Source organism: Eurypyga helias, unplaced genomic scaffold (assembly GCF_000690775.1).
Source record: "Eurypyga helias isolate BGI_N326 unplaced genomic scaffold, ASM69077v1 scaffold7826, whole genome shotgun sequence".
Classification (NCBI taxonomy): domain Eukaryota; kingdom Metazoa; phylum Chordata; class Aves; order Eurypygiformes; family Eurypygidae; genus Eurypyga; species Eurypyga helias.
This window is the reverse complement of record NW_010257149.1, coordinates 34887-46900: the sequence shown is the minus strand read 5'-3', so window position 1 is coordinate 46900 and position 12014 is coordinate 34887. Positions and strand designations below refer to the sequence as shown.

General features: G+C 49.0%; 1 protein-coding gene across 1 annotated transcript in view; it reads right to left on the bottom strand.

Moving 5' to 3' along the window:
* Positions 1 to 12014, bottom strand: part of MAN1C1 (mannosidase, alpha, class 1C, member 1) — a 41950-nt gene that overhangs the window by 15304 nt on the left and 14632 nt on the right. Inside the window, exons 2-3 of the mRNA XM_010153898.1 lie at positions 4132 to 4247; positions 1981 to 2061 (exon numbers count right to left, since the gene is read on the bottom strand). Coding sequence (XP_010152200.1) covers positions 1981 to 2061; positions 4132 to 4247 — 197 coding nt within the window. The remainder of the gene's footprint in view (positions 1 to 1980; positions 2062 to 4131; positions 4248 to 12014) is intronic.

Genomic DNA, 12014 nt, shown 5'->3' with positions numbered 1-12014 from the left:
GCACGACAGATCTGAACCTGAAGTCATGCTGAGCTTCAGTACCCATTTAATGTCCTCTGAAAATCTACACTAAAGCAGCCCCAAGCCCCCCCGCCAAACCCTCAACCGGGATGGGCACAGCCAGAGCTGCAGAGCTCAAGACATCCCAAATTTCACTGATCCAAAGAGTACTGTTTGGGGACAAATTCTTCCCTTTGCCCAGGCTGGCAGAGGATATGAGGAGGTGAAACGGCTGAATCAAAATCGAAAGAAATCTTGCTAGGGTGAAGCACTGCTAGATTTACAACACGGGTTTGTCCAGCTTGTGTCATCTCCTGTTGCAAAATACATGATTTCCAACGAACAATCTTTTACTTGCAACCCTTTTCCAGGAAGGATTCATGGTTTCATGGCTAAGCTACTCCTTTTCCATTTTTAATGCCTGAGTTTTGGGCTTTCAAATCAAATTATAGCTTACGGTGGCTTGCAGCACAAAGCCACAATGCACAATTATTTTGGGACAAACTGATACAAGCACTAATCTTTGCTCCAGAGATTAGTCCTGATCAAGGGAAGCCAGTAAGTGACTTAGGAGATAAAGCACAAGCCTTTTACCTCTAGCCCCTCCATACCAGCTCAAGCTGTCACAGTAGTTCTCAGAAAGCAGGAAATTATTCCTCTAAAAATACAGCACTGAGGAAACCTGAGCTCTCCTGTGGGCTTGCAGACCTTTGATACACTCCCAAGGAGGTAGGGCTTTGGTTCAGAAGGGAAAGCTAGAGACAAGGATTTGATTTCTGCCTTTCAGCCTGGTGACACTGACTGGCACTGCCCTGAGCATCGCTGCTGACTGCACTTCAAGAGGTCGCTGCTGGAGTTTTATGGTTTAATGTGGTTTCTTTTTGCTCTGTTGATTTGAAGCCTGTTGAAGCTGTGACTGAGACAGGCCCTGAGTTGGGGCACTGAGTCTTTGAGAGTTTTCCCTGGAGAGAAATCACTGAGAGAAGTCACTCCTGGAACTCATTTAAAATGCAACTTAAGTAACAGAGCTGCTCCAGCGACTCCACGGATCAATGGTGCCACTCCGCAGTGATGAGCCATCCCATCCCATTAGGGTGGACAGCACCCAGCCACGGTCAGCGTACGGCACGAGCGCTAAGCTCTCATTTAAGAGCCAGTCTTCCAGTTCCTTCCCTCACAAAACTCCCCTTTGAATCAGAGTTTCTGCTTGCCTATACTTTCAGGGCAAAGGAATAATCTCTTCATCTCTCCACAGCCAGCTGTAAAATTCCAGTCCAGTCACATTATAAAACAGATTATGGCATTAAGCCCCGGGCCTCTGCCGGGCTGGAGAGAAAGAACGAAAGTGGAAGCCGCCTGCTTTAGCCAGGGCTGAACAGCTGCTCCACCACACTCCAGGGGGGGCTGTGCCACCCAGCACACACCGACTGGGCGAGGGGAGATTTGTGGAGCTGTACCACTGTTACACGAGCTGGCAGGATACATGTACCCTGCCCCGGCAGGTTGTCACCCACCCCCTCTCTACCCCAGGGCACTTTATCTTAGGAACTACCGCTACGGAGAGACCGTGCAGGTAGAGTCTGGAGCACCTGCCGCTCATCGGTCGCCCTCCTTAGTCCGAGGCAGAATCTGGAATGATGTTTGATGAAATGTTGTGTGTTTAGAATACAAAGGAACAAGTACAAAGATCACTGCAAATGGCATTTCACTGGGGAGCAATGTGTCCAACCAAAAACATGTCTTGCTAGAATTGCCCACGGGAGAAAAGATCTTTGCAAATGAGCCATGCACGGTGTGTGCAAGGTAATTATGCGAGACTTAATTAAAAGAACATTAGTGGCATTTCGATATTCATAAAAGTGATAGGTTTAGCCAAGTTGTTATGGAGGGATTATCTGATACTCAGAGAAAAGCTGCTGGAGAACCCTTTCAGTTCTTTATTGGCGACCGTGTGAGACATGCAGAGCCGCTGAGACAAACCTCTTCTCCGGTTAAGTAGTATGTGGCCAACAGTCCTCCAATGTAGCGGATGTTCACCTCAAACAAGGATGCTTCTCCGTTCTGAAAATACATAATGATATACTTGACTGCAAAGCCTGCACGCACAAACAGCAGCCAAGGGCACAGATGCAGGCAGGTACTTCAGCCTCCCCATCCTCACCCGCCGTAACACAGCGTTTTGTCTAAGATCTCCCAGCACTTTATTTGCTCTACAGTGACAGGTGGAACCTGGAGAGAAACACCCAAACTGCCCATCTACCACCAGCTAACAACACGTAGAGTCTTCCTTATGCCTTGCAAAAAGCCCTAAGTTATTCTGGGGCAAAAATTTGCCCCTTGAAATGTTTTATTTAAAGAGAGAATTGTACAGCTATACAGCAAAATTACTTTCTGCGTTTTCTTGTGAAGAGGACGGTGCATTAGACAGACACAAAGCACTTCCTGCACTCGGCAGGTATTTTCTGTCGTTCAAAGACTCATGGTGCAGGCTCCGAGAGGACCACAACCCACGGGGTGCCCGTCATGTCCGTGTGCCCTCCCCGACAGCAGGCACAGAGGGATACGGTTCACTGACTCGCTCAAGAACCCATTCACCTGGAAGAAGTTTTGCTCTACCTACTCAGCTGATGATCAGCAAACGTCAAAACGAATGCATTCAAAATGTGCCTTTAAAAAATACATGCTCCTGGCCGTTGAATCTGCAGGATAAATGATTCCTACCCTCACGCAAATGCAGAAAGCCACAGGCCAGAAAGGTTTTCCACCAACACAGCACTTTTGGTGAGGAAGGCAAAGAAGAGGGACACTGGAACCTCTGCATTAGCCTGCCCTTTCCAAGTACCTGCAGGACACAAATCAGAGCATCTCAAGTGCTTTCTTGAGATGATGACTGAAATTGCGTGAGGCAGATCACGGCACCCAGTTTCAAACTGAGCTGCTGGCCTTGGGAGTCCCAGCCTCACTTTTCTGGACAATTAAAGTGCCTTGTACAGGGCCAATTTTTAATTAATTTCCCTCCTTCTCTCCCTCTGCTGTGCTTTCTGACTCTACCGATCAATCCATACCATTCATTCTTGTCTTTGCAGATCAATCTATTCTGCAGGCCAAGATTAAAAGCTTTTATGAAATCCAGATAAATTATCTCCCAGTTGATTTTGTCCCTTGTTTATCGATTCAGTAACATACTGAGAGCATTCACCAAATTTATCAGATGTGGTCTTCCTTTTATGAATATATGAATGGCAGTTGTGCCCTCCCAAACGGTGCTTTTCTATAAAGGCAGCTGCATGCATTGTTCCCATGGGGAGAACCATTTTTCACAACAGACAACTAGGCCGGCATTAAAAAAATAGAAGTTTGAACTGCACTCGGGTTTTAACGTGCCTGTGTGTTGCACTGATGAGATCCTATCAGCTGGAGACCAACAGTCAGAGCTATGGCAAGGGGCCCCAGCCACAAAGTGAGATAAAGGACAGCATCCTTCGTTTGCAAGGCATGTGCTGCAAGTCTAACATGAGCTCTAAGAGGAAGTGGCTAGGAAAGCTTCAGGGGCCACAGAGGGCATTTTTAGACCATCCTGCCCTCCCTTCCGTCTCACTCTGTGCTCCCACTTTGCTACCAAGATGCCACGCTCCCACTGCACAAGTCCCAGCAGTGACAGACCAGCAAAGGGCCCGCTCAAGGAGATCAGCGTTTTCAATCTTAATCTATAGCATGTAAAAAGAAAAATTGTCTGATCACAGGCAGATATTTAACTGAGATGAAACAGAACTTGTTCTTTGATGAACAAAACCTCCTTGGAGTATCTAATAATCACAGCTGTTTTTTATAAGCCAGACCAAAACACAAAAAACATTAAACACTGAACCTCATTTTCAGCCAGACACTGTGAGTCTGGTCTGGTGGCCCCTTGCAGGAACCCCGTGCCATGCACAGGCAGAAGACGGGGTGAATCATCATAGTAGTCCAATTGGCCTTACAAAATAGAAAAGAAATCAGTGTTGGGTGGTTTCTTGCCCCACAAACTTCGTAGTTCCCCTCCTCAAATGATCCTCAGAGAAGACTGATCAGAGCTGGCCAAACACGCAGCGTTTCTGTGACACAGACAGGCATTCCCGGGAACTGACTCACCACATTCAAGTCAAAGCTCTTCTCCACCCACTTCTTCGCTTCTTGGAATTCCTCCTCGAGTTCCATGATGTACAGGGTATCTAAGGCGTCTACTACAGTCGCTCCTCGAAGGCCTCCTGCATTGCAAACAGAACAGCGAGATGAAGCCCCTTTCATGCACTGGTCTTTAGCTCTAAAGCAATCTGCAGGAGCTGGGATACCAGCAGCTCCCACTCCCAATACCGGGGATGTCTGGATGGGATCCAGGCTGAGGTCTTCTAAGCGGACTAGTGATCTGTGTTACCCAAAATGGGTTACTGCTCCCAAGAGGCCCAGTATTCAAAGACCTGACACTTCTGAAAGAATACGCTTCCTGAACGGCTCAAGGTCCACACTTTAAGCCACGAGCCATGGCTGGAAGCCTTGGCCTTGCTTTCCAGTTCTTGTCTTAGCCAAAGCGGTTTGGCAATTCCACCCCATATCTTTGTTCAGCTGTAAACCTAAAATCACACTCTTTTGAACTCAGTTACAAGCACAGCCCTTTTGTAAGCTAGAGAATAGGATTTTTATTAGCGCAAGAGCAGCTAAGACAGGACTTGGATCATTCTACACTGATGCAGCGGTTGCTATCTGGGGCAGAAACTCCTTTTGCACCGCTCCATGACCCAGGATACAAAACAAAGCCTCGTCTGGCAGCAGAGACCAGAAACCAATCTCAGCGGATCTTGATCAGAGAGCGGGTGGCTTAGGGGACAATTCCCTTCCGTTGCTAACTGAACAGTCCCTATGAGCACGCTCACTGTTCTCCAGCACACAGAATCACGGGATGGTTTGGGTGGGAAGGGACCTTAAAGATCATCCAGTTCCACCCCCCCTGCCATGGGCAGGGACACCTTCCACCAGACCAGGTTGCTCCAAGCCTCATCCAGCCTGGCCTTGGACACTTCCAGGGATGGGGCATCCACAGCTTCTCTGGGAAACCTGTCCCAGGGCCTCCCCACCCTCTGTGGGAAGAATTCCTTCCTGATATCCAATCTAAACCTCCCCACTTTCAATTTAACCCCATTCCCCCTTGTCCTGTCACTACAGACCCTTGTAAAAAGTCCCCCCCAGCTTCCTTGTAGCCCCTTTAGGCACTGGAAGGGGCTCTAAGGTCTCACTAGAGCCTTCTCTTCTCCAGGCTGAACCCCCCAACTCCCCCAGCCTGTCCCCATGGCAGAGGGGCTCCAGCCCTCAGAGCATCTCCGTGGCCTCCTCTGGACTCGCTCCAACCAGTCTACATCACATGACAACGTTCTCCTACAGGAGAACTTCCAGAGAGAGAGAATGACATGGCATGGCATGCCAAGAAAACTTTACAAGGTGTGTAGACAGACAACCTTGTAGTGGTTGAGATTAAACAAAGGTAGAGATGTTGACAACCCTGGGTGTGAAACATCTCAGTACTGGAGTTTTATTTCTGTTCGGGTTCCCTAGGAGTATTCCCGACACAGGAGAGCAAAGGGTATGAAGCGCATCGTGACTCAGAACCCTTTCTGCTTAATTTACAAAGGCCATCGCTTTCCTGGGTAACTCTGCAAACACAAACCCTCACATGGATGATTCCAGTTTGGAATCATCGTCAGCCATCCCCCTGCAGACCCAACACACCCGGGACACGGGCGCGAAGCTGCCCCTCTGCCGCCGGCAGCAAGCTGCATGTACAGGTCCCCCCCAGCTGCAGCCACATTCCTTCCCACCCCTGGCAGTCAGATCTCGGAGTCTTCTGGCAACAACACTTGGAGGAGGTTCAGGTTTCGTTTCTGCAGAGACACTGCTCGTACCGGCTCTGTTCCTACCATCTCCCAGCATAGCCACAAAGACTCACACACACTGCTGATGCCCAGGGATTTTCCTGACTGATTTCTATTTGGCTTGGGTCAGTTCCTTTTCTCACTGACAGACTTAAAAATACTACCCCAAATTCCCCCAGCTTTCCCAGCCTTTTACTGCATGCTCACGTCGGCTTGGCACTTCTGTAATACCGTCAGGGTCACTGCAACTCTAGTTCTGCTTAAGAGAGGAAAACCCAGCTGGATGCACTGTCGAGGAACTACTGCAGAGGGGAGAGAAGGCAAAGGTGAGGCGTGTCGTGACCCGTGAGACTTTGGTCTTTTCTTATGCGGGGAAAAAGCAGCCATGGCTGATGTACATCACACCTTTCCGTGGAGGAGAAGGGCTCAGATCCACCAATTTCATGCAGGGCTCATTTATGCTTTCAGCATTCCTCACTCCTAAGAAAGGCATCCTGCCTTATTTTGTTGATGTTACAAGATTGCAGTTTTGACACTTTTCAGCCAGTCAGCACATCATTGCTTTAATAAAAACCCAACCAAGGCTTTACTGCTCAACCACAGATTGCTGGCTTTCGGATGCTGTCTGCATCGAAAACAGGGGCTGTGGAAAAGGGATGAAGGCAGCAGAGACAGCCTCTGGAAATCCATTTATTCCTGCAGGCTTGCAAAATGATCATCTAACCAGAGCTATCTCCCAGAGTGCAATAGCTGGAGTCAAACAACCACGAGATCAACTGGTGGATTCTAAAAAACAGCGGAGCTGAAGTTTCTACGGCATGTTTTCCAAAAGCAGTGACCATGACAAACAACATCATTGCAGTCAAAGCTGCTTTCATCAACCTTAATGATTCTTCAATATTAATGATTATGTGATTTTTATACATTTCCTATGAACAAGGAGAGACAGACCAGCTCAGAGCAACATGGATGCGTGCACAACACTAAAAAGAGAAGGAAGGGCAACGCTACCCAAGGCATAGCCCATTACTGGGATATTTGAGTAACACCAACAGGCTCGATTTAATTTCATGATATAATCCACAAAGCCTTTCAAAATCTGCAGAGACAATGAGAAAAGTTGGATTTGCTCAAGCTCAACAGAGACAAAGAGACAATAAAGTTATAATTTTCTGGGATGATTAATTGAAGTGAAAAACATTGCTTGAATTGACAGAGCCTTTCATGTTTTTAGCAAGTAGGGCCTTTAAATACATGAATTGCATCGGGGATTAGGAACATGCTTGGAGCTTCGCTAAAGCAGAGCTGGGAGTTGCTTAGCTTTCCTCCCCTGTGTTTGACAAAGTGGAGGGCAAACCCTGCTTCCCCGCTGGCTCGTCTCTGTGTCATTTTAAACATTTGTTTTGAATATTCCCCTAAACACTCTGTATCTGAAGAAACGCAGGCCGCGCGTTTTCTACAAGGGTCTCGTTGATGTTTCCTTTCTTCTGCACCACCTTTGAAGCAGTTGCAAAATGCACGGCTGACGATTGTTTTCCCCCCAGCTAACAAAGCCTATCGCAATGCCGTGAGCTACCGTCCCAGCTTCAGCCGTCTCCCGAGTATGACAAAAAAGAACCGTCCCCTCCTCAACCATGCGGAGAGCAAACCAGGCACCAGGACTTTGCTGCTGGGTCTCCATCACTTACCAGGACAGAGGGGACATCTAGGAAGGACCCTGACCCCCCTGGTGCACACCAGCGTCTCACTCCTTCGCTACCGGAGCATCTTCCTTCCTGCTCAGACTTGGCTTCATCAGATCATGACAGAGCGAGTGGTACAATGTCCAACGGCCCCGGTTATACTCTGCTGTCAAAAGGTGGTGCTACACAAACCCTTGCATTTTTATTACGATATATATATATGCGCCCATTTCTGAAGGTGGTGATATTTGACACGCTGCTTATTTGGAGAGATGTTAAAAAATAATCACCTTTCCAGATCTACACATTATAATGTGATGGATATAATCAAAGGGGAAGCGGCTTCAAAAGGAAAGGAATCAAAACCTACTCTGTCACTTTTGACTCTCGCTGACACTCCCCTCTCTAAATTACCGGTTTCAGCCTTATTGTACACTGTGAGGGAGTTGTAAGGTAGAAACCAAGAAACTCTCAAAAGAAACCCTTCTGCTAGCACCCAGAAATGGCAGTGATGACTTGTAACAAGGACTCCATGTCTAAGCTTTGGCCCGTCTCCACAAATCCTCCTGGGAGAAGCAAGGTGACTTTGCTCATGGCCAAAAGGGACGGTGTGTCAACTGGACACCGCTCTGGGACCCACACCAGCTCCTGCACTGCCCAGTGAGAGCCCATGGCCATTGTAATCAAAGCTGTCTTTTTGTTTTCCTGCTAAGGGTGGGGGCACTGGGACAAGTTGCCCAGAGAAGCTGTGGATGCCCCATCCCTGGAAGTGTCCAAGGCCAGGCTGGATGAGGCTTGGAGCAACCTGGTCTAGTGGAAAGTGCCCCTGCCCATGGCAGGGGACTGGATGGGCTTTGAGGTCCCTTCCAGCCTAAACCATGCTGTGATTTTGTGATTCTGAACAGGGAAGAGGAACCCTCCACTGGGACCAGAACTGGGACCTCAGGCAGAACACAGGGATGCTTGCTGTAGGACTTCACAGCAACTCTGGTGACAGCAAGTGGCAGGGCCTCTGCCTGGAGTTTCCTCTGTGGGAGAACAGCAGCACAGCAGAAGCAGCAGCTCCTAGTAGCAATACAAAGGTTCATCTCTTCTTGAGCTGAAGGAGGGCATGTACCACCCTGTCCCAGGCCACAAGTGTATTTGCTCTTTTGTGCCTGAGAAGAATGGAGACATCCATCTAGGCAACAAGGCTGCTCTGTTCCTACTTCCACCCACCCAGAGGAACGCTCATCCACCCGCTCGCTTGTGAACACTGCCACAGAAAACACTAACAAATGTTACATTAATTAACATGATGCTTGTGAAAGGTGCTGAACGGAGGCCTCCACGGAGAGGAGATGGCATTGTACACACACCGTACCCCCACGGCCTCCACGGGAATGTGCTTTAATGCCAGTCTGGAGGAACAGGGCCATTCAAGCAATACAGGCTCCGAAGGGCCTTCATGGGAATTAATGCCAGTGCTATCTCTAAAAACCACAGGTAAAGCCCGTAGCAGCTCGTTCTAGTCTGGGGTGGATAATCTGAATAGAAGGGCTCATCCTCTACTCCTACCCCTGACCCATCCCTGCTGCCTGCTAGCTTAGGGTTTCATTAAAGCCACGTGCATCAAGAGTTTCTAAGACAAAACACAATTCCAAAGGCTCATCAGAAGGTTTAACATGTTTGCTGGGACAGAGGGGGAACAGTTCGGAAGATGCATGCCCATCTCAAAAACCAAAGAAACCAACCAGTCCAAAAGCCTGCCAGGGTACCGCAGCACTGGCCCAGCCCGGGGAACTGCCAGCCAGGCAAGGGGCAGCTCCACCTGAACCCACTGCAGAGCACGGGGCAGGAGAAAGGAGCTGCCACCCCACCATGGGGCTCTTCTGACCCCAACCTGGAGCCCAAGGGAGTGACAGACTGATCACAAGCTGAATGAGGATCGTAAAGGGTGAAAAGCTCCAAGTCAGGCGAGCGGGGAACCTACGACGGGGTTCACACGCACAAGATCCACCCCTTTGCGCATCTCCCATGGCCCTGCTCCCCTTCAGCATCCTGGCATGCCAGCACGTGGAGGAGAAAAGGGAACAGCTTTCTTCCCAATGTGTAGTTTAAAGGGAGGCCATGAGGGCTGATCAAAGGTGGAGTAGATCTACCCTACCACCTGCCAGACGTGTAAGGGCTAATTAAGGCTTGAAGAGCACTGCAAAGCACCAAGCAGGGACTAAGTATAACTGTGGTAACAATCACAACTGCTGCTGCATCTGTGAACTTCCTTTTAGCTACCCATTATCTGCAAATCAAACCCACCAATTTAGGCAGAAACAGGCCAATCAAACACACCAGCATCAGGTACACAACAGAACCCACATGTTTGATCATTAGCAGAGCAATAAGAGTTCACATCTGACTTGCTGAAGCTTTCAGGAGCCACCAATTCCACACGTGGAATTCAAGTGAAGCGAACACTTTGCATCCACTGACGTTAACAAGGGATGGTGACGGGCTGTATCAGGCTGGAACAGAGATCAGACATGGCCCACACAGCTCAGTTGAGCTGCCCCACCAGAAAGGGCCCAGAGGACAGGATTACATTTTGGAGGAGGTAAGATGATCTACTGATCAAAAGCCATAGTCTTCACACCAAACAATTGTCTTTTATCACGAGACCATGACATTATCCTGGGTTTAGCTCTCCTTTGGTCTCTGTGGGAGCTACACAGAAGAGTCACATCAGAGAAAGCCACAACTTTTCTTACGGCTTCTTGCAGCCAAGGTCAAAACCTTCATCTTGAAAGAACCTCCTCTGTCTCCAGCCTCTGCAGCCCGCAGGCAGACAGTAGCGAGCGGAGATGCACACCACCTGGCAGGTTTCTCTGAACAGCGAATACACGACTGAGGAGTGAGCAGGGACTGAACGAAAGGACAAAAATTAGGAAAGGAAAGGGAAGAGGGACAGAAAGAGACTATGAAGAAAGAAAAATGAAAAACAAAGAGACTGCAGAGTGCTTGCAAGAGCATCCAGGATATTTTCAATGCGCTCCCTTGGCACCAGAAAATAGATTGTGGTTTCTGCTGTGCTCTGAAAATGGTTTGTCTTCCCCTGCTCTGCTCCTGCTCTATCAGTTCAAACTGCTAAAGTGTTGCCCATAGGAAATCTATCAGTCTTCTGGGCCGTGGAGCCTGAGCCTCGTGCCATCTTTTCAGCCTCTACAGCTGCCGTCGAAACAGCTCCATCACGCTCCTTCCAGTGGGAACAAGGCCTGGGGTCTGTCAGCTGCTCTAATAAGGTGTCAGTGACTCACTGACAAGAGAAGAGACAATAGTTAGGCAACAGAGTGACTCACTGGCAACAAAGCACGATTCATTTACCTTCATCCTACCTCAGAGGGTTTATATTAAGCAGGATGCAGAACAGCAGCCCCAGTGCGAAGGGACAGCCAGCACAGCAGCGTGCATTCCAGGACCTCTCTCCACAATCTCCTAACACACCCCTGCATCCTCTCTATACGCGCTCGCATGGGGAACCAGCTCTTCCTTTGGGCTTTTCCAGCTCCACCTCTACAATGCCCAGCCAGCTCTCCTACCTGACAAGTTACTCAGGCTCTAGGAAGGCATTTTGGCCAAAATGACACTCTTCCTTGGGGTGAGGTGCTTAAGGACTGGGGATGTACCCGTTCAAGTCCTTTTGCTACCAGACCTGGCACACAGATCTGCACATGTTTCTCCCAATGGCTAAACAAGTGGCCTACCCCCAGGACATATTCAGCCTCCGTGGCTTAGCATACGTGTGATTTTCTAGGCAAAGTGGAGCAGCTGTGATGGGAGGGACAGAGTCGCCTTCCCTCACTCCCCTCTTCCCAAAATAGCCAACTTGAAGTATTACAGGCCAGCTATGACACTTGAAGGGCTCCCAGCTGCATGTCTGTCCCTTCAGAGTCTTTAGAAAAGCTGTGAAAGCGATGCTTCAGCAAATGAGTAGCTAAGAGTGGGGTCTTTAACAGTCCTCTTCCTCAGGAAGGAGAAATGCCTTTCACCAATGGCTCTGCCTAGCTCCCATAGCCACTCCGTGACTGGGCAGCCACTATGCACGATGGCTTGCAGATGTGGGACCTGAACTGCGGCTGCTCTGCTGCAACGCCAAAACGGGAGATACATCACTGCAATGAGGCAGTCTCCCTGTCCCAACTCTCAGCAGCTCTGCTACCTAGATGCAAGGAATAACGATGAATTTAGTGAGTTTATTGTGTGCTGTATTGCTGGAAAAAGTGCAAGGATTCCCAAGCAGTGGAAGTATCTTCACCAGCTTTTCAACACCATCTCCCTGATCTTCATCTCCCTGGGTTTAGGTCAAATTAATCACGGAATCGTTTGGGTTGGAATGGAACTTAAAGCCCACCCAGTCCTGCCCCCTGCCATCGGCAGGGGGGACCTTCCCAACCCC